At 41.8% G+C, this 22,111-nt stretch overlaps 1 protein-coding gene across 11 annotated transcripts in view; it reads right to left on the reverse strand.

The window, feature by feature from the left end:
• The window catches only part of gphnb (gephyrin b), a 111,669-nt gene that overhangs the window by 64,855 nt on the left and 24,703 nt on the right, over positions 1 to 22,111 (reverse strand). For 8 of the 11 annotated variants that reach the window (XM_076873991.1, XM_076873990.1, XM_076873988.1 and 5 more), the window contains exons 1-4: positions 18,988 to 19,147; positions 12,151 to 12,229; positions 756 to 813; positions 519 to 611 (exon numbers count right to left, since the gene is read on the reverse strand). In XM_076873991.1, coding sequence (XP_076730106.1) covers positions 519 to 611; positions 756 to 813; positions 12,151 to 12,229; positions 18,988 to 19,132 — 375 coding nt within the window. In that variant the 5' untranslated portion in view covers positions 19,133 to 19,147. Of the gene's footprint in view, positions 1 to 518; positions 612 to 755; positions 814 to 12,150; positions 12,230 to 18,987; positions 19,148 to 22,111 lie in introns of those variants that run through there. The other 3 variants (XM_004550455.4, XM_004550459.4, XM_004550456.4) reach the window with 1 other exon arrangement.

The following is a 22,111-nucleotide window of genomic DNA, read 5'->3' on the forward strand; positions in this document are numbered from 1 at the left end:
ACCATTCATCTTCTTCCGCTTTCTATCCAATTCAGGGCTGCCGAGGGACTAAAGCTTATCCCAGCTGCCTGCCATAAAGCGAAAGGCAGGGTACACCCTGGACAGGTCGCCAATCTATTGCAGGACTAACACAAAGAGACAGACAATCATTCGTGCTCACATTCACCCGTAAGCACAATTTAGAATTACAGGTTAATCTAACTTCATGCACGTGTTTGGACTACAAGAAGAAGCCACAGTACCCAGAGAGAACCGACATAAACATGGGGAGAACTTCTTATTCATTCAGCGTGTGAACGCAGTAAATAATAACACTGAGAAACAGCTTCAGTAAGATGCATGCATAGTGAAGTGCTTAGCCACGATCTTGTGCCATGACACCCATGCTCGCTACTCCAAAGTCAGCATTAAGAGTTTAAAGCACCTGAATACTATAGTGCAGTACGTCATTATGTATTATGCGTAAATCCATTGCATGACTCGAATGACACGTGTTCATGAAAAATGTGTAAATTAACCTCTGGTGTGACGTCTCTGGGGGCGAAGCCGGTGCCTCCGGTGGTGAGAATGAGGTTGAGTTCCTTTTCGTCGCACCAGTCCACCAGTGTCTCCTGATAGAAAGAACACACATGCGAGTACAAATTACTGCTCACCATGGGATCGACCTATCCAGATAAACAGCAAAGCAAAACAAACAAACAAACAAAAAACACATATCCTGTAATAAAGGAATACATTAAATAGATGGCAGTTACCTTAATTTCATCAATTTCATCAGGTACTATCTTGTAGGCCGCGATCATACCACCCAACCTGTAAAAGGTAGAAAAAATGATTTGATCACAAAGCAGTAATCCATGGTCACCTCTCACCAGAGTGAGGTAAAAAAAAATTCTTTGCACTCAGTATATACCATAAGTCTGTATTACAATATTCTTGGCTTCAAGGTCCAAAAAGGGAAGCCATTGAGAAACTGCCTGGCCAGCAGGAGGCGAATTCTCTGTTCACTGAAAAAAGTCCAGTGGTATAGGAGTCCATGTGGAAATCACCCTACTTCTCATTTGATTTATTGACACAGAAAAACATTTTCCTAATGAGTTTCTGGTCTTAATCACTAATTCAGTTTTGTTTTAATACTTCCTGATGTTCACTTTGTACATTTCAGTCCCATTTAGATTAAAATACTGAAGAAAATTTCTACCTTGCGATCGAAGAAAGTGAAGAAAGTAAGTGTGCAGCATATCCACTGCATTCTTTGTGACGCCTGGTTTATAATCAACAAGAAACTTCACAAAGGAAATCTGCAAACTCAAGCGGATGTTGTCCATCATTTACATACACAAGTGAAAAGCCTTTGCAAAACAGCAGGCTAAAGCTATTATACAATATTACACTAATATTACACAATCTCTTATATATTTCCCAAAGCAGCAAAGCAGAAAGTATTGCTTGAAAAAAGCAGAAATGAGAATGTGGCATATTTTTAGATAGGTTCATCCTCTGTCCTTCAGCTACCACTGGCCTTTAGAATAAGGCCTACACCTTTATTACACATTCAAGAAAACACACAGCTGTGGACACACTGATGGAGAAAATACAGAAGAGAAGACAGAGACTCTCAGGATGTATTTTAAATGTGGGCGAAATGAAGGGGATGAAAACAGTCTACGAGACTGAAAACAGAGGCAGGAAGGAGCGAGAGACACAGCTTTACAGCAGCAAAAATGTCCAGAGAGAGAATGCCCTTGAACATCCCTTCCTGAAAGGATTTTCCACAGGATGGCCCAGTGAGGAAGGAGCTCTGTCAAGGACAGGGCCGTGCTTCAGTTTAAGAGCGAGCCATAGTGACCTCCTGTGGTTAGTTTCAGTACCGCACTAAGAAAACCCCCCCAAAACAAGGCAAGAAAAAAACAACCCCAGGCTCAAGGTGAAGGCTCTACACAGACACCCCCTTATGTAATACCTTTTCTTTTTTTCTCTAACCAGCACTATTTTGGGAGACTTCTGCATGATGTCTCCCCTCCGCATCAGACACTTAAACGCTATGATACCCTCCCTTAGACAAACACCCATTAACTCTGAACATTAAAACTCTTTTTTCTGCCTTTCAGATACTTTTATCCACATGGGAACCCTAACTCTTCACACACGGAGTTACAAATTGTGCGCCCTGGAAATATAATTTGCTGAATCCATTGGCTCTGCTTCATTTTCAAGCTGTGCGATGGAGCAGCAGTGAGACGAGCCACCGCTAGACAACACCGAAATACTGCAGCAAGCATGCATGAAGATGAAGCACGAGGTTCAGAGGGAAGCTGCTTCTGACAAAAGATGCAGAGAAGTCGGGAAGAATCATTTAAGAATGACTTTTGCATGTAACACTGCACATGTAGGGCCACTTAGCATCCACTAACTTGTGCATTCATGCACAGACACACAACCGCACAACTTCCCTGCTGACATTCCTGTGATGGCACGACTGATTTACTTCTCTTGATGTGTTCGGAAGGGGTGGGGGTTTTGGCATCTCTGTATGTATCTGCGCGTGCATGTGAGCGCGCATGTGTGTATACGTGTTCATGCGTGCGCACTTGCCTGTTGATGTGTCTGTGCGTGTGCGTGCGTCTGTGTTACACCTCGGGAGAGTAAAGGAGCTGTCAGGACAAATCACCTCTCTCGCTCTCCTGGGGTTTTTATGCCTCTCTGTTTCAGCCCAAATGAAAATATGCTCAACACAAATAGCTAGGGTTCCTTCCCACCGTTTCCTAGGCAACCCCTCCTGTCTGAAGCCTCCAGTTGCTGTGTTGTTCAATGTGAGAGAGTGCGTGAGAGTGAGAGTTTGTGTGTGCCGGTGCATGCATGCGTGTGTGTTTTGTTTTTGGTAACTATCGGGGACACCAGTTGTCTGCAAAAGCAACAATATGTTGTGTTGACTAGATGGTTTTTTTTGAGCATTTGTCTGTAGGTACATGTTCATGAAAAACAGACAAATTAAAGGAAATACCTCAACTTTATCAATTCGGTGCTTCTGTTATGCTGTGAGGGGGATTTTTGTGACGACTTGTCCCCTTCAAAGGAAAGGTCACTGCAAATCTGTTCTTCTGAGTAAAAACTTTTACTTTATTTTATTATCAGAGCCTTTATTTATTCAGGTAAAAGTCTAACTGAGGTTAAATGTTTCTTTTTCAAGAATGACCCGGCCAAGGGGGCAGCAGGCAGTCATATAACGGGTGAGGTCTCTTTAATGCCCCTGATTAATAGAACAAGAGGTGTCACTGAACGGTTTAATGAGGGGGACCATAATGTGACTCACATGCTATAAGGCCAGATCTCAACCCCACTGAAAACACCAAATGAGGGACAAATGGTGTTCACGCCTCCACTAGAATTGCAGAGATGCACTCTATTGTGTGCGCTGAAACTGTTCATCAACATGGATGTGTGTAGATGCCTTTTATTTATAATAGGAAGAATGGATAGCTGGATATTGCTTACATTATAATAATATGTGCTAACTGTATGCTATCAGTATATAGTATACCCATCAGAGAAAAAGCAAAAACTTTAAGAGAGACCAAATGAACCACAACCTGGTTCTTTAAAAATACTGCAGCTGCCTCCTATTAGATACACTCACGAGTATCAATTTCAAAATCCTATGTTGCCTTGTTCTCGAGTTATTGCATTCATAAAATTATCCAAAACACTTGACATCTGACCTTGACCTTGAGGTCGATATCACTGAAATTCCAACTTGTCCGAAACTTTTTGCAGATGCACCTGTGGTATCAATTTCACAATCCCAGGCGACTTCCTCCTCGAGTTATCGTATTCACATGATTTTCAGAAAAACATGAACTCTGACTTTGATCAAGGGGACTGAGATTTCAACTTGTCTGAGATTTTTTAGCAGATGCACCTGTGGCATCAATTGGAAATTCCTACATTGCTTCGTTCTCCAGTTTTTGGATTCAGAAGCTTGGATGTCCACACAGAGTGCATGACCACCCTGGTGGGGTGACGACAATACTTCATTGGCCTTTTACGGCTAAGGGATACAGAAAGAATACACTGGCCAGCTTAACAATACCAAAAGATCTGAAAGAACATGGATGAGTAAAGTGGATGATTGACATTTCTCTACTGACTTTCTAAAACCCCCATCACAATATCCGACCAAGTTAATAACTGTCTTGAGGAGGAAGGTGTATCATAATGTGATAAGGAAAAGCAAAAAGTTCACAAAAATCTTTGCTAATGGAAATACAGCATTTACAACAATGTGCAAACCACTGATTGCACTTAACAAAACGAGATTAGACTTCGCAGGGAAACATCAAAAAGAGATCGCACTGTTCTGGAAAACTTTCTTTTGCCAGATGAAACCAAGATGAACTTATAACTTTAGAATTACAGAGAAGAAGAGAAACTGCTCATGAGCTGAAGCATACCACATTATCTGTCATACAAGGTGGAAGCAATGTTATAGAATGAGTATGTGTAGCTGCCAGTGGACCCGGCCCACTAGTCTTTATTGATGATGTTACTGCTGATAGGAGCAGCAGGACAAATTCTTGCACAGAGCTTTACCTTCTGCTCAGATTCAGCCTAATGCTGCAACACTTATCAAAAAGCGCTTTACACTGCAAATGGATAATGACCCAAAACAAACTGCAACCCAAGGGTTTTTAAGTGGGGATATTCTTCAGAGTCCAAGTCAGTCATCTGATGTCAACCCAATAATAGCTTTTCGGTTATTAAATACAAAACTGAACGCATAAGGGCCCACAAATAAGAAACAACTGAAGGTGTCTGCAGAGGCCGAGCAGAGCATCTAATAGGAGGAACCTCAGCATTTGGCGATGTTTGTGGGGTCTATACTTCATCCAGTCAAAAACTGGAAAGGATTTTCATCCAAGTATTAAAAAACATTTTTATATTTAAAATTATGTTAGTTTTTCCGATGCAATTTGAGCCACAGAAAACGTGGTTCCAGGTATAAACATGTCTGTAACTATACAACAGTTAATGCAAGACTTCAGTTAAATGCCTTGAATTAAAGCTGAAAGTCTCCACTTCAATCACATCTTGACTGTTTGATTTAAAATCTCCTGTGGTGGTGCGCAGAAGCAAAATCACAAAAAACTGCAATTGTCTAAATATTTATGGATCTAACTAAATGTTTAAATGAAAAAGAGATCTGCAGTAAAGGCCTGGCAAAGCATTACGTGATGCCCGAGTTGAAGCTGCAAGTGCATGTTTTCAAATCTATTGCAGTGGCATATGGAGACAAAATTTCCAGACCTACCTGTGTATATTTCTGTGCATTTTTGCACACAAATATGTGTATACTATTTAAACATAGACATAGAACACAGATGTGCACCACTAACTTGAATGATACTTTGTGGGTGGGATTAAGAAAATGGGGTATCATCTTCTTAGTTAGCCACCTACCACCTACCTGTGAGAAAAAAAGTAAGAAATATGGCCGCACACATGCCTAGGGGCAACCAAAGTTTAAATTAACAAAAATATTTCAAAAGGATGAAATTGAGGAGGTGCTCCTTATCTCTGATGACTACTGATGTTTTTCTTCTTTTTCTTTTTAATAAAAATGAAAACACCAGGAGTGTACACAAGTTTTTACTGATGGCTGGTACAAAACAAAACAAAGAAACCCTGCAACTCAGCAAATCCGATGACATGAACACTGTGTGAACCTAGGTAGTTGAATTTACTTTGATTGCTATCATCACCCTACCACTGCCCACTTATTTCCACAAATGCAAAACAGTGGTTTGTTCATTCACATAACGCTGCTTACAGTATGTGAACATGCAAAATACACATACATATTTGTGCACATGGAAGTATCATGCATCTAGGATGTAAAATGGTTATTTATACATATGAGAGTATATGAATAAATTGTTAGTTTCAGCATGACTGGCTTCTTCTTTGCAGATAGAGTGCTTGGCTGTATTTTAGGTGGGTGTGCTCTGAATTGAGAGAAGCCTATTAGAGGGGAAAGGGCTTGCAACATTTTAATCTCCAAAACCCATCTATGTCTCTTTCTACTGCAGGGGGTTATGGCATATAAAGCTCTTCCTCAAACTGCAGGATGGAGGTAGTCAGCCTGGTAAAAAAAGAAAAGAAAAAAAAAAGCTTTTTGTTTGAGGTGTGGACAAATCCTGATGCGGGTGGAGGAAGGAGCAGGGGGAAGAGTGGGGTAAGCAGAGAGAGACCGGGGGGTGTGCATGGCAGTAGTTTTGGCCTGAAAGCCTGGACGCATTGGCCAAATCTGTCTATGAATAAAAGACGAGCACAGAGAAGAGGATAAAGAGAGGAAGACAGAATAAGCAAGAGAGGCACAGAGTGAAAAGAGCAAGAAAAAAAAGAGGAAAGAAGAGGGCTAGACCGTCAGGGGCACACTTAACAAGAGAGAGGAAAAGCAAATGTGTGTGTATGCATGTGAGCCAGCTGCAAATCTCAGTGGTTGTGGGACACTTCCAAGATGAGACCCATCTGCCAGGGTGATTTCATTAATAATACAAGCTCTTTGTACAGGGCACTCAATCTCACTCACTCCTTTTCTTGCTCTCTTACACACTCACACTCCACCCAGGGAGGAGACGAGAGACTTGGACATCTCCACACTCCTGGTAGTAGCATGGAGCTGAGCCCATTAGAGCTAAGTTGTTGGTTCATCCATATGTAGGAAAGCTCTCAAGAGGTCACCGCTCAACATGTTCGCTGATAGAGGGAACGATGAAGGGATGGAGGGGGAGGAGTGGACTAACCAACCTCTTCAAGGTCCTACTGTGATGAGAGCTCTGAGTGCCCAGTTCCACACCCATGACTCCACTCATGGCCAATAAACAACATGCAAAGAGCCACAGAAACAGCACACCGAGTCAAGTTTCAATGACGTTAGACGTTTGCAACCTTGACTGTAACCTAAACCGTAGCTACTACTACATGAGCCTTAACTGAACCTTACCCTAATGTTAAAACATGTCTTTTCCTTAAAATATAACTATTTAAACAAGGATGTTGCTTTTTGCCCCCATAAGGCAGACAAGTCCCTACAATGAGACTGTATATAACGATTTAGATCATTAAAATAATGCAGCCTTATTGACACACAGCTGAGGGCACTGTGGTGATAAGGTTGTCTGTTTTGACCTGCCCAGACCTTCAGAAAGGTGCAGCTTCTTTTTTTTTTTCATTTCAAGTATTCAAGTTGGTCTTCAATGTCTGACTTCAATAGCAAACATGGTTGAAATACTGATGTTATTTCCTCCAGTCAAAACTGGTCACGATATGATGGCAAAATATGCAAAGCAGACCGTTAAAATGTATGCAAAGCAATAAAGAAAGTAAATGCTGTTTTTTGCACTTGTTTTTTTTTCTTCTAAAGTACAACAGTGCTTTATTGTCAGCTAATTTGATAATGGTTACGAACAGACAGCCACACATTATTCACTCCACATGCATATTCTTCTTTATCAGATTTATGATTTTACAGAACTTAATGCAATCCTGTGGAAAACTAAGCTAGGAATTTAGAGGGTGAGAAGCAGCCAGGTGACGATAATTAAATTAACTGATGATCAGAAAGAATGAACATCTTTATAAAGCAGACGTTTTGGCAGTTTGCTGGTGTGGAGCATTTAGATGCGTTTACACAATGCCACAACAGACCCTATAAGCCTCATTTAAATAAGAAAGTTATGTCTTACTCTCTTGAAAAAAAAAACCCCATCCCAGCACTGGTTAGGGGTGCACAACTGCATCTGAACAAATGATAAGACTTCTAGAACAAATCCATTTTATTAAATTAAGTATAACAAAATACTGCTGCGAGTACATGTCGTACAACAGCAGGCAGTGTTGTACTGCAGAGATTTAGTAAATTTACGCAGGAAGCACAGAAGTAATTCAATTTAAATGTAAGCACAAATACAACAAAATGTGCATTAATTAAAAATAATTATTAAAAAAAATTAAAAAGGAAGAAAATCTATGTTGTGATTGTGTAATAGCATTTAACTTTCCGTGAACCACTGATGAGCTCAACAGATGAAGCAACCAAAACACTTCTGTGGTAACCTCTGGTTCCTTTCCTGAAAGTCACCCATGCCAACCCACCGGTTCAAAGTCAACACCACCCATTTTTGAAAAAAAAAAAGTACCACTGTTTATGGTGGCAGTAACCATTAGCACGGGTGCAGATTTATCCAGGTAATCCATAAAATCCATAAAAACATTCAGGATGCAGTGCAGGTATATTTAAATTCTTACTGATGTGCACAATTACTTCGTATGTATTTGAGAGTTACACAGAGAACTACATACTGCAGGTAGTATGTATGGATACATATAAATTCACTTCTTGCTTATATTGTGATACAACAGTGTCAAAATTCCAACTGCTACATAATAATAATGCTTGCAGAAGTAGCAGCGCTCATGGTTGTAGGAGTAGTGTTAACAACAGTACTGACAATATTAACTGAGGTAGTAGCAAGGAGAGGTTTACACTATTATGTGACTGCTGTATAAATATATATTCATAAAGTATATATTAAAATGTAGAATGAGTAAAAAAAAAATAGGTAAAAGTAAAGTAAACATGTTGATATTTAACAAAGGTGTCAAGTCAGGTAAAAACCAGGAATCTTCCATTTAAATGGTCAGCATTTTAATGTGAAATAACAACAAGTCTGGCCTTCGACTGTTTATTGGTGCTGGATCTCTAGCAGCACAGATTTACAATTGCGTCTTTGTCCCACGACCATCTCCTGACAATAAAATTAAGCCTACTATCATGCATCTGATTGGCTTCTAGCTATTCTTAGCCATAATCATTTATAAAATTGACAAAGGGTCGTTACAACACGAGTCACTGGAAGGCAGAGACCAGAAAGACACGAGATTAACTGTTATGAAGGGAGAGACACATACACATACCTTCATACCTTTAACATAAATGCTAATAGCTACAATGACCCATGAAGCAAATGTCATAGATGTAACATTTTCTTGGCAACAGATGATAATACGCAATGTTAACTGCAGTAACCAATTAACATAAGCCAGAAGGAGCCTAAGTTTCCATGTATCTATTGGGTTATATAGCTTTGCAATCATTATATCTGGGATTCATGTTCATAAATTGGCATGCTGCAGCTTTATTAAAGGTAGAGCGATGAAGGGCTAAAGAGCATTAACACTTGTAAGTTACAAAAAAGAACAAAAAGCAAAAAAGAGGAAAATGCATGACAAAAAATAAAAATAAACAAAACAATAACAAAGAAAAACACCCATCAGCATGGGCTTTCAATCAAAGTGTTATTTTGAATTATAGTATCATCAGAGATTTTCACAAAAAGTGGATTGATAAAAAAATATTTCAGTCAGGACCGCTATAGTGTCCTGACCACATCTGTCCTCCGTAAATTACAAACCAATATAGATCGACAGCTAGATAGAGGGATCTCAGTGTCCTTACAGAAAGGATATATACAGAAAGCAGCAACACCATCCCCTAAACCTTAAGTCAGACAAAGCATGATAGGTTGAAGTGCAGTCTGCAGATGCACAGCAGCTGTGTTCAGGGAAAAAAAAGTGCCAGTAAAATAGAAAGCTATCACCTGAACCTTAAGCTGATATTAGACTGCACTGAGATCAGCTGATTGCCTGGGATTGCAGCTGGGCTCGACTAACGCTATGCTAAATTACTCAAATGAAAACTTGCTGACACTTTGGTATGAACGCGTACAAAAAGACACATACAAAGAGCCGCTTGTTCACGCATCCACCTCATCCTCATCTGTGTGTCCCTGACTCGAGGTATCGTTTATTTGTCCCCCTCTGTTACTTGCCACACATCATTTTTCTCTCGCCCTGACACACACCTCTGGATACCCCTGAATGTCAAACTGGGCAGACTGATTGATTGCATGTGCCAATGTGTATTTGCGTGCCTGAAAGACACTGTGATTACAGTTTATGTTATGTGTCCTGCTGTGCTGCAATACTCTCTCCCTCGCTGGCTCCCCTCCACTCTTTCTGTTTTCATCTCTGTCTATGTGCCTTTGTCATGGCAGCAGTGGCACATTGAGGGCACGGCGTTCTGGGTGGTCAACCTGATGGAGCTGCTGACTTGTGGTGCGGTGTGGATTAACATGGCATGGAGACTCTTAAGCCAGGGGAGGTCAATCATCACCACGACCCAACAGACCAGAGAGAACAGATGCCAATGCTGACATTGCCTTCCAATTTCCAGTTTTATGCTTAACAGCAGCTGGTTTACCACTAGTCATCTCTGTCAGTTAACTGGTATAAAACACACTCGTCTCAAGTGCTCTTTAGTAGCATGAGAGTCCCTCAAGTCAGTGGGAGCCCAGCATGGAGACAAACATCAAATACGTGTAGCCAACAGTCTCACAATGAACTGGCTATAACAAAATTATTGGCCACAACAGAACCTTTTATCAGCTGTCAACAGCCAATTGCATTTTCTCATATCCCAGTTCACAACGAGCGAGCCAAGAGTTCTCTGTAAGTCTTTTACATCCCTCATATTAAAATAGATCCACCTATTATATTCAAATATCAACAGGGTTGCCCGTCTTTAACTCTTACCCTCATGAAGATGACGTCTGACAACCTGCCGAGTACCCTTAGCGACAAGTCTTGACTCTAAATACATCAATAAAGATGTGGTTTGATGACCATTAAAACAGATTATGTTTTTTTCCCCCAGTTAACTGTATAGGAAGAGATCGCCTTTATTAACTTCTGATGTACATCGAGTGATTTTGTTCTGGAAGCAGGGCTGGAGTATGATAAAAACTGCTCAGGTCACAAAAGAGATACAGGGTTACCCCTAGTAGGCGTCCAAGGGCTAAAGAGTTAATGCAAATAAATGCAATTCCATCAATACCAGAAGGAAACTGAAGGATCTTTTAACACTGTTGTTGCTTTGCTTGACCCGTCAACTCTAAAATATCTTTCGAAAATATGTATATTGTAAGGCACGCAGCCACACACACGCACATGCACGCACACGTGGTTTAAAGCATGCATGCACTGATAGATACACAAACAAAATGAAACAAGCAACTTAAAATTTCTACTCCTGCTGCACAACACTGTACAAACAAGCATGTCATGAATCCCTAATCACTTTCTGGCACCCTGTCGAGCGTGACGCACATGACATGGCATAGGGCTGCCCACACTCCCTCTTTGTGTCACACGGAGTTGACACATGAATTACACATCAGGCTCAAAATAAACATACCGTAAAGGACATGACAAGCATGGATCAGTCCAGGGTCCCACAACAGGGGGGTGGTGGGGCCTCGTGACACTCCAGTGATATTGAATAGTGTGAGACAGTGACAAGGGAGCAGGGTAGCTCCAGCAGGTCTACGGTCACATGAGAAATTGCTCGGATGTCTAGAGAAGCGTGTCTGAGGCTGGTGTTGGGGGTCACACTTTTTAGTGTTGTATTCGCAGGATGAGATGGCACTTCTATGTGTGATATTTGCAGGGGTATAAAAAGACTCTCAAATCACTAAATGGAAGAAATACAAGACAATGGTGTGCTTGAAATTTTACGGCTTTCCCTGACTGGCTCACGCAGAATTCTGACCTCAACCATTTTGAATCCCACCTTTAGGATGAACTTAAACTGTGAGCCCGGCCTGACTTCACTAATCCTCTTGTGACTGAATGAATGACTTTATTTAAGAAATAAATGATCCAAATGAGCACGGTGGTACTGGGACATTTTTAACAACTGTTGATTTCCCCTCCTTCAACTTCTTTTGAGTAAATAATGACTTCTTGCGGCTACCAGAATTCATCCTTATAGATAAGAGAACTGCAAGCGCTTTTGTTGTTGCCATGCATGCTGGGAAATTCTCTTCATGAGGGGCAACACTGATGTTGAGCTGAAGAGATATTTTTAGCTTCTTAGTTACACTCCTGCACTAAAAGAAGGCGGCTTACACTCAAAGACGCACACATGCAGGAGACTGTGCATCACATTTGTGTGTGGTAGATTTAAAACAACTTTCATCTGTGTGTGTGTGTGTGTGTGTGTTCATTTGTCTAGAAAAGGGCAGTACTCACAGGGAGGGATCGTGGACGAGATCTTTGAGGTTGACCCCACTGCGGTCCTCTGCTAGGTTTCGAAAACAGCTGTCACTCACTGGATAGGCAGCGATAGAAAGAAGAAAAAATGCGGTTAGCTCCAAGTTCTAATGTTATATTACATGCATAGTCCAGGAAAAAGATTTTTCTTTGCCATAAATGCAAGTAATTTCAAGGGAAAAGCAAAAGAAAACCTCAAGAATTTACATTCATAAACCTTTTTATTCTTGTGTCTGCCTCCTAATGCAGTACGCAAGAAAAATTACTATTTTTTACTCCTCTAATTTTCCAAACTGTGCCTACCTGTGAATCCACAGTGGGAAACTGAACTGATTACCAGATGAAGGAAAATAGTGAAATAAACCAAAACGATTCTCCTTGTGAACAGATGAAAAACACCAGAGGAGGAAAATCCAGGAAACATCCCTCCACACGCACCTTTAAATGGATCTCTGCTGTTTTTGTTTTCATTCTTACATTTCACACCTATGCCTTGGCAAACAGAGAATCTCCAGCACACAGGTTTCGTCCTGTCAAAAACGGGGACAACAGGATGCTGATATTTGTTGCAGCCACACTTGTCAGCTGCGACTATTATAAGGCAGGTGTTTCTGTATATCAGAATCATGTCTGGTGTAACTGCTATATTGTCGCCTGAACCCTGTCTTCCAACCCAAACCATAGTGCAAATTAAAAAAACGGTCAGGGTGTGAGAAAAATACATAGTGACACCCTTCCAAACCCTTCATTGTGCAGGCTTTTGATATCGGTGAGCCTATGGAAAGCCACACCTTCACGCAAACCCCCCTTGACTGCAGAGCAGGTGTGAGCCACATGAGTCATCGCCGTGATGATAGACAGATAGAGTGATGGATAGAGTACGACGGGAGGAAGATGAATATGTGGAGAAAGAAAAATGAGTAACAAAGCAAAAGGAGACAGAAAGAGACATTTCAAGATAATGGAGAGAGGGATAAGGTGTTTTGTAATCCGATGGGTCAAACATGAGCAGACACGCACTCGCATCTGAAAATAGATCCAAAACGAGTCAATGGAGGGGGTGATGGCGGTGGATTTAAGCCAAAAAACTTGATGCACTAGTCGTAGCCAACACTGGAAATGTCATGATGTTACTCCAATGAAAGTGCCATGATCCATGAACAAGAGCGGGTGGGGAGGGGGGAGGGGGGGTGGGGGCGGAGGGATAGGGTAAGGACATGGGTGAAGCAAGAATGGTGCAAAAAATGGAATTGAGATGGCAAAGGGGAGGAATTCAAATGAAGAGAACGCAACAAAGCTGTATAAAAAAGATGGGAAAGTATGGCGTGATCTGAGTGCGGGCAATAAAAGATTGAGTTGGGGAAGAGAAAATGGGAAGATGTAGAAGATGAAAAAAAAATTGAAAGAGGGGGAAGGGCAATGGCGAAAAAAGCTGTGCCGATGGGGCAGCGCTGTGGAGGTAAACAGAGGGAGCAGGACGTTGCTCTAGGCTCTGGCAAATAAATAGGAAAGTGCTGACATTTGCACACTGAGCCTTCTCAGAAAGAGAGAAAGAAAGGCAGAAGCAAGAGAGACAGAAAGATTGTCGGAGAGGGGTGGTGGCGAAGCAAAAGAAAAAGTCTGAGGGAGGAGAGAAAAGGGGATGATAGCACATGGAATACACACCACCTTGGCTTTACAGGGGGACTGCTGCATAAGTGCAAGGATGTGTATGTGTGTATCAGGTTGAGCGTATGTATGTGTATAAGGACGAAACTTCGTTCAAGACTGCAGTATTCCTTACAAACACACTCTTGCACACGCGCACACACAGAGCCCTCCTCAGTCTTTCTCTCCCAGCTACCCCTTGATCTAAAAATAGCCGTTCCACTCTCCTACAAGAGGCAGCAACCATTCTGAACCAATCAACACGGTCTGTCAAAGGCATCGGCATCCACCACCCCTTAGTGTGTATGTGCGTGCGTCCATGTGCGCGTGTATGCATTTGTGCAACAAGGGGAACTCCTGACTGAGGGTAATAAAACTGCCCCTCCCTTCTGCACCGGTTAGAAATGGTGGGAAAGTGATCCCTCCTAGAAAACAATAGCTCGGAAAACAAAAAGAAAGCAGGAGGGAGAGAAAGGGGAACAAAATGAGGAGGGGAAAGGAGTGCGGGTGAGAGAGGGACAGGGAGATCTGGCTGCAGTTGAAACAGGCTTCAAAGGAATATTAATGTGATCCTGTGCAAGAGCTGAAGACAGGGGAAGAGAAGGGGGAAGAGGGAGGGTAGATGGGGAAGAGAGAGAGAGAAGGCAAGGGGAAAAAGGGGCGTGAGAATTTATGACATCGCTATCTCCCATCCGTGTAGCTCCACCCATGCACCTTTCTCCAGGTGAATCTGCAGCTCAAGCCTTCACTGCCCGCCTGCATTCTACTCACACCTGATGCGGTGTAGTAGCCACCAGGGATTTAATCATCAGAGCAAGCACATGCAGAGTTTTACTTCCAACTCTACAAGCACGACGATGATACCTGATCAGTGAGCAGCTGAGAAAGTGCAACTCTGTTCCCGGTGACAGTAAAGACGCAATGCAGTGACCTCTGTCCCACCCCAGAGGGTGCTATACCCCATGCTGCATACTGTACATACTGCAACCTAAAGGTCAATGCTTCTACATGACTGGACATCCAGCAGGAGACAGACGGCTAAACCCCAGACAGACTTCTATTTGACTGCTATTTTGTGGTCAGGCTCATATCTTTTGAGAAAAGTTTCAGTTCTGAGCAAATGCATTTAGTTTTTATATTGGACATCAATGATAACAAGTGCAACCGAACATTTCCCTTGAACTGTCCTCTTCTTTTCAATGTTATTTATATTGAGTCTAGGGATAAATGTTCAGTTTTTTACATTGTTTTTCTACATTTATGTCACTGTCTATTTGTCTGAGTCATATTATATTAAGAAAGGAGAACCACTAAGTAACTATTTACAAAGTTGAACCAATGTTATAGTGCATTACTATTGCATTGTTTCAATGATTAAAAAATAAATAGTGAAAAACAAGTATTTTGAGTACTGATTTAACGTCCCTAAAAGTATTGCATTTATCCATACAGGTATCTCCGTTATCCTGATCAATTTTCTATTTAATCTCTTTTTTTCTGGGGTGTCTGTCGGTATTGACTCTTATCATCTTATATTTGCCTGTGAATGTGTGTGAGTGCACAAGCTCGGATGTCCCCAGGCTAAAGTAGTGGGAGGGGAACAGGAGGCCTGTGCTTCAGAAGCATTACGCAGGGCAGCACCACGCATGAGATCTAGATCACACCCTAACGCAAACACGGGCTCCTGCACATTCTTAAAGGGTAAACTGCTAGTGCACGGGAAAGCACAGGAGAGCACATCAAGAGTACAAAGAAAAGAGAACTGATCAGGAAGTGGAAAGAAATGTCATCATAGGACAAAAGTTTGATGCTATGTATCTTTGACCTTGGAATAATGGAGACAATGCCAATAAAACCTGTGGAAGAATGCCCGGTACAGTATAGATATCTTGCCTACACATCAATCTAGAAAACCAGAAGCAATCATTGGCTGACTGAGGTGTGTTTGGCCATCGAACATCTGGGCTGATACTTTAAAGTCCATTTAAAAAAAAAAAAAAGCAAATAAAAAGTTAAAGAATTAAATAATAGCTAGTGGTTTTGAGATGTCATTCACAAGTCTTTTTTCTTCTTTTGCTCTTCCTATTGACTGTTTGCTTTCTTGCAACTAATGTCTTCCCTACCGTGACCAGTCTTTAGTACTAAGACTACAACATGGACTACAAGAGCAAATGGAAACTTTTTAGTTTTTTAGAAAGTACATCTCATTTCCAAGAGGCTTCCCTTCTAGAGGTTACATGACAGAACTATGTTAAGGATCCTGCAAGAAACCTTGCTGACTGTTCTTGTTCTTATATTTCAGAGGGTTAGAAACTTTCAGCTGGACTAAGACTGCGGGGTCGAAATAATACACATTTCTTATTTGTTAAGGAGTGACAAAAACAATGTCATTTACAAAAAAATGCTCATTTTTGTTTATGTTAATAATAAGTTATGCCTCAGTAAAAGGTGTCTTTTCATTGCCATCTGCTGTATGTAGTGGTGATGATTATGGTAAACATCTGTGCGCACATTAATATAACTGAAAATAAAATCACATCAAAACTGCAAATCCCGATCTTCCATTTGAGCAAGTCCCACACACACACAAAACAAAACATGACTAGATTTGTCACATCAGTGAAGTTATTCCAGACAATCTAAGTTATCTCCAGTTATTGCGTTCACGAGATTTTCAGAAAACTTGACCTCTGACCTTGAGGTCACTGAGTTTCGAACTCGTCAGAGATGTGGTATCAGTTTGAACCTCCTACGCTGCCTCCTTCTCGAGTTATCGCATTCATAAAATTAGGTGTCCACTCCGCCTGCCCGCCATTTGCCATTCTTGATGATGTCACAAGATGATGCAAAAGACTTATGCATAAGCAAACATGCAAAACAACAGACAAAACATCTGAATTGTTGTTTTCAAGTTGTGAGTAGGATCTCCAAATATTGCACTGCATTAATTAGTTATAGTCTATTCTTTGATTAGTATAAACCTGAAGTGATAAGAGGCTGTAGCTCAGGTGATCGAGTGGATCACCTTCCAATCAGAAGGTCGATGGACTGATCCCTGACTGAATGTTACTAAGCACTAACAAAGCATAGATAAAAGTTAAGAAGGGGAATGAGTAGTAAAAAAGTGCTTTATGTGTTAAATAGCACTATATAAGTATCAGTCCATAACCGACTTAGAATTAGTTTATTTTGGTTTATAACTCGGACTCAGCTGCAGCCTCAAAAATAAAACTATGCTATTAGTGATGGTGAAACGGACAATGAAGTCAGCAAACAGACCAGGTTAGGTGTCTCTGTGATATAGGTAATGCTAGCATGCAACTAGGCAGGAAGCGTCTGTAAAAGAGTAAGTTGCTTGACTAGCTAGCTGTCTGTGTGCTGTCAGTCTGTTAGCCGCTAGCAGAGACTGCTGCTTCATAAACCGCTAGCCTGTTCCACTTAATCATTTCCAGGACATAAAACAGTCAACTCTCATCATCTCCCTGGGATTCCACACTAATGGGGTTTTCTCTTATAACAGGTCCTTCCACATCCATCACATAGCTTACACACACAGTGTGCCGGTGTATAGATGTGTTTAGATGCCTATTAAATGTTGCACTCTACTTTCAAGGTGTAAGAACACACCTATACACTGACACGCACAACCTTGGAGGCTCTTATATGGATCAGCAACGGGGCTTAGCTAGATTACAAATCAGTGCAGAGCAGAATGGATAAAGTTTGCTTCCAGTCCCATTGTGACACTTCCGCCATGAGTAAGACTATATACCCTGCTGCTTTGAAAGAAGGACACAGAAATCCAGCTGGCTATAAGTTGCTCATTACATCTGTACATGTGAAAAAAATCTGCAATTTCACTAGCGCTGGGATAGTAGGGTATCGTCTCATTTTCTCAGCAGCCCACTTGGCACCTCTATTGTTTTTTCTTCTTTATCTGCTAAAAGCAGTGCAAGTGGCCCTCCAGCCCCGGAGAAGCTACTCTGGGGGGTCAAACACTGGATTGGGCTGACATCTACCGGTGGGAGGGACAACACCTCTGCACACCAATAAGCCTCTACCAAAGTGATATCACTACCTCTTGTCATCTATTTTACTGGCTTGTTCTCCATCAAATGGAAACACTGGGCCCCAGGCCTTGGATTAAATGGGCTTAATGATGAATAGAGGTTTGGATCCGCCTCCAGATTGTAACAGGGTGGGGTAGACATCTGACTAGGGGGCTTTCAGTACTACAACCCCTTTCTTAGCCAGGAGAGGAGAGGAGCAATGGTGCACAAATACCAGCATCTTCATTCCATGGCAGGGTAAATTTCCAAATTAATAAAAGCTTCACGGTGCTGGGTAAAATATAGTAACAGCAATAACGGCAGATAACCTAATCTAATATAAGCCCACTGTATCTTAGCAACCTTGTTAATTCTGTGAGGAGCAGTGGGGTAAGCAGCAGAAGCACAGCATCCATCATCAAAGACACACCCAGCAGCAACACACACACGCACACACACCAATTACTCAAACTCCCAAATCCACGACACCATGCAGATGCACATGCTATCTTGCCATTACCTGCTATCTCAATCACACGTGCTAAAGATCAAGGCATACACATGTGCAAGAGTACGCATATAGTCACATGCACACAGAACCTCAGGCTTACTGTAAGCAGTCAGGAGAATGGAGGGGGTGTGGAGCGGAACAATGGGATCCTAATCGTCGGGCTGCATTTCAAAGCCTCTCCCCTCTACAACACTGTTTCTAGATAAGATTTGAAAATGCTATTTATATCCATGGGGAAAGGAGCCAACCAGCAGCTTGATTTTCATTTATTTGAAGTCAGATCTAAATTGGGGTGGAGTTACATAATGCAACTAGTGCGACACTCCACCTGCTACTACTGAGCCAGCCGCTGAAGAAAACTACAGAGGGAAACAACTCAAAAAGGCACTGGGCCCACGCTAGCACTGTGGCTAATAATTAATCCATTGGCTTAATAACCACTGCTTACTATAACCAAAGGAGCCTGGCTCATCCGTGTGGGCATAGCAATGGGCCGATTTGCATCTCAAATCCAAACCTACTACAAAGTGGCCCGGCCAAAATCCGGCAGCCGTGTCGCGCCAAGGACAAAACAACACAGCACAGCATGGCCCAGTCCCCCCTACGCACCAGATGTGCAGAGAAAGAAGGACGGAGAGAGGAAGACAGTTCTGTTCTTCACAGCTGTGTCCCAGGCATGCAGGGAGGGACCATTCCCAGCCCGGCTCATGCAACTCTCCCCCTGCCTGCCTCCCTGGAGATGAGGCAGCTCCATCCCAGCCTGAGTAAAAAAAAAAAAAAAAGGAGGAGGAGAGGTGGTAGGATGGACATGTGGAGTTGAGGGAGGGTAAATTGGAGCCCAACCCTGAGAGGATTAACAGAGCAATTCACACTGGATAAAAAAGAAGGTGAACACAGAAAAGAAGACAGATGGGAGCAGCAGTGGGAGTACTCTGAAAACAAAGAGGGAGGACAGAAAAAGGAAGAAGGAGAGGAAAGGGAGTTGTACGGTAAAATGGGAAGACGGGGAAAAGACTGGTAATGGGAGTGTGTGAGAAGAGAGATGCAGAGGAATAAATAAAACACATGGAGATGAATAGAACATATAAAGGTACAAGAAAAGAAGAAGGAAAATGGGGGAAGAGAACCCCGAGTGCTCCCAGATACGCCTGACTATCTATAGTTTCAGTCTCTCTTTAGCCTCACAATTTATTCCGTTCTTCTGCCTAAATAGGCAAAGACTGTGGGGAATATTCGTAACTTGAAAGCCAAGAGTCAGAGTCAGTATATAATTGTTCTTTGAACATGACAGAATGACATTTGATCACATCAACACTTAAATGTTTTTTCAAATTTTTCCTTATCAAATTGTCAAAAAGGTTTGGAGGAGTCCTTAAAAAAACCCTGGCATCTGCCTGATCAAGGAAAAGAAAACTACTGCATTGGCTCCATTTTTCCTGTGCTCAGGAATTGTTTATTGATAGCTTGGGTATGAGGTAATAACTGTTGGGTGGGTTCTTTGTTTAGTGTTATATGTGTGAACAGCATGTACAGTGGTGTGAAAAATTGTTTTCCCCCTTCCTGATTTCCAAGTGTCTGGAAAGGGTTACAAAGACATTTCTAAGGCTTTGGGACTTAAATGAACCACGGTGAGAGCCATCCATCCATCCATCCATCCATCCATTCGCTTCCGCTTATCCTTTTCAGGGTCGCGGGGGGCGCTGGAGCCTATCCCAGCTGTCATAGGGCGAGAGGCGGGGTACACCCTGGACAGGTCGCCAGTCTGTCGCAGGGCTAACACACAGGGACAGACAACCATTCGCACTCACATTCACTCGCACATTCACACCTAGTGGCAATTTGGATTATCCAATTAACCTATCCCCACAAGCTGCATGTCTTTGGACGGTGGGAGGAAGCCGGAGTACCCGGAGGGAACCCACGCAAACACGGGGAGAACATGCAAACTCCACACAGAAAGACCCCGGCCTGATGGTGGAATTGAACTCAGGACCTTCTTCCTGTGCGGCAACAGTGCTAACCACCGTGCTGCCCCGGTGAGAGCCATTATGCACAAATGGAGAAAATTTGGAACAGTGGCGAACCGTCCCAGGAGTGAACGGCTGACCAAAATTACCCGAAGAAGAAGACAACGACTACTCATCCAGGAGGTCACAAAAGAACCCAGAACAATATTAAAGAACCGCAGGCGTCTCATTTAAGGTCAGAGACTTTTTTTAAAAAGTGAGTAGTTATGGTCTACAAAGAACATTTACTTCGACAAGTTTTCAGGTCCATGCTTGTATGACCAAGTAGTTCACACATATTACAATTAAGGATTGCTGGTGGGTTTTTTAGTTTGGTTGTTAGTGAACGGTGAGCTCTCTATTTGTGAATTGTATCAGCTCCTTTGCAAACTCCTTAACATCTTTTTCCTCACTCCCCTAAGGCACACAATATATTCTCAAATTATTGCCTCTCAGTCTATTCTGCAGGTCTTCACATCTAGCTGTTAGGTTCATATCTAGGCGCAGCAGATATCTTATTGCTCTCTCTTTTCCCATTCTCTTCTGCGGCATATGATATTCCACCTCTGTAGTTCTTTTTCTATTTTTACATTTCAGCTTTTAGTTTCGCCATAAATGCTTCTGGCTTTGCAAGGTTGTGTTAGCATTGTTTTAGTATACTTGATTATGTGTGTTAGCACTTGCCGTGTCATTGCCAGGTTGATTTTGTTTCATTCCTTTACTTCACGTTTAACTGTTTACTTGAGCCTCTGCCTCTAGAGGCTGGTGCCATTGTAAAAATACTTTATATAGCTGAGATTTCAGAGATTTGTTAGGATATTAAATATTCAAATGGACCAAGCTCTGCTTTTAAAGCCAGATTTACTAAACAGGGCAAAACAAGGCTTGTGAGGGCAAACCCCAAATGGGTTAGTTTTGCGGTGATCTACAAAGGTTTTGCTGTTTTATGCATATGTCATGCCCAATCTGCCAGCTGTGGGTAATTACTAACAGGACAGACTTGTTCACTGTAATCAGAAAAGCATTTAAATATAGGTCACACGTACACGTTAAAAGTAGGCCTATGTGGCAGTCTGCCTGACAGAGTCATTATAATGGAAACAAGCTTCATTAATTGACAGGTTCCAATGTAGAACTGTAAACTGCAACAATATTTTGACACAGCGTTATGCAGCATTCATGTATTAAGACAACTTACAACACTTGAAGGGATAAAATGAACCAGAAATGTTTGATTGACAAACGTTTATTTCTATACTTTGCAACTGGTGGACAGTACCAGCACAATTTATCTATGCTATCTATCAATGTTAATTAAAAGGATAAACAATCATAGATTACAGATGTTTGCCCATCTGTGATCTATCCCTCACGTGCTGTCAGTGCATGCAGCTGAATTTGTGTAGATCTACGACTAAAAACAGCCATATTCGATCATAGCTACGAAATCAGAGTGAAAACTGTTTGCACTGTCTGTGGTTCAGTTTAAGTTTACAAGTTGAATTAATATTTCACTGTTTAAGTGTAATAAAACTTTATTAAGGGAAAAATGTGTTTAGTTTATTAAACGGACCAAAAACAAAAAGCACCTTCAAACGATCAAACCATCTAAAACATCAAAATGAAAAAATAGACCGCTTTTTAAGACTTCCTGTGCCTGATATCAAACCGGGGCCTGAGTATATTCAGGATAGGGTCCAAAGACAACATCGTCCTCGCTCTGGTCT

This window comes from Maylandia zebra, linkage group LG15 (assembly GCF_041146795.1).
Source record: "Maylandia zebra isolate NMK-2024a linkage group LG15, Mzebra_GT3a, whole genome shotgun sequence".
NCBI classification, from domain to species: domain Eukaryota; kingdom Metazoa; phylum Chordata; class Actinopteri; order Cichliformes; family Cichlidae; genus Maylandia; species Maylandia zebra.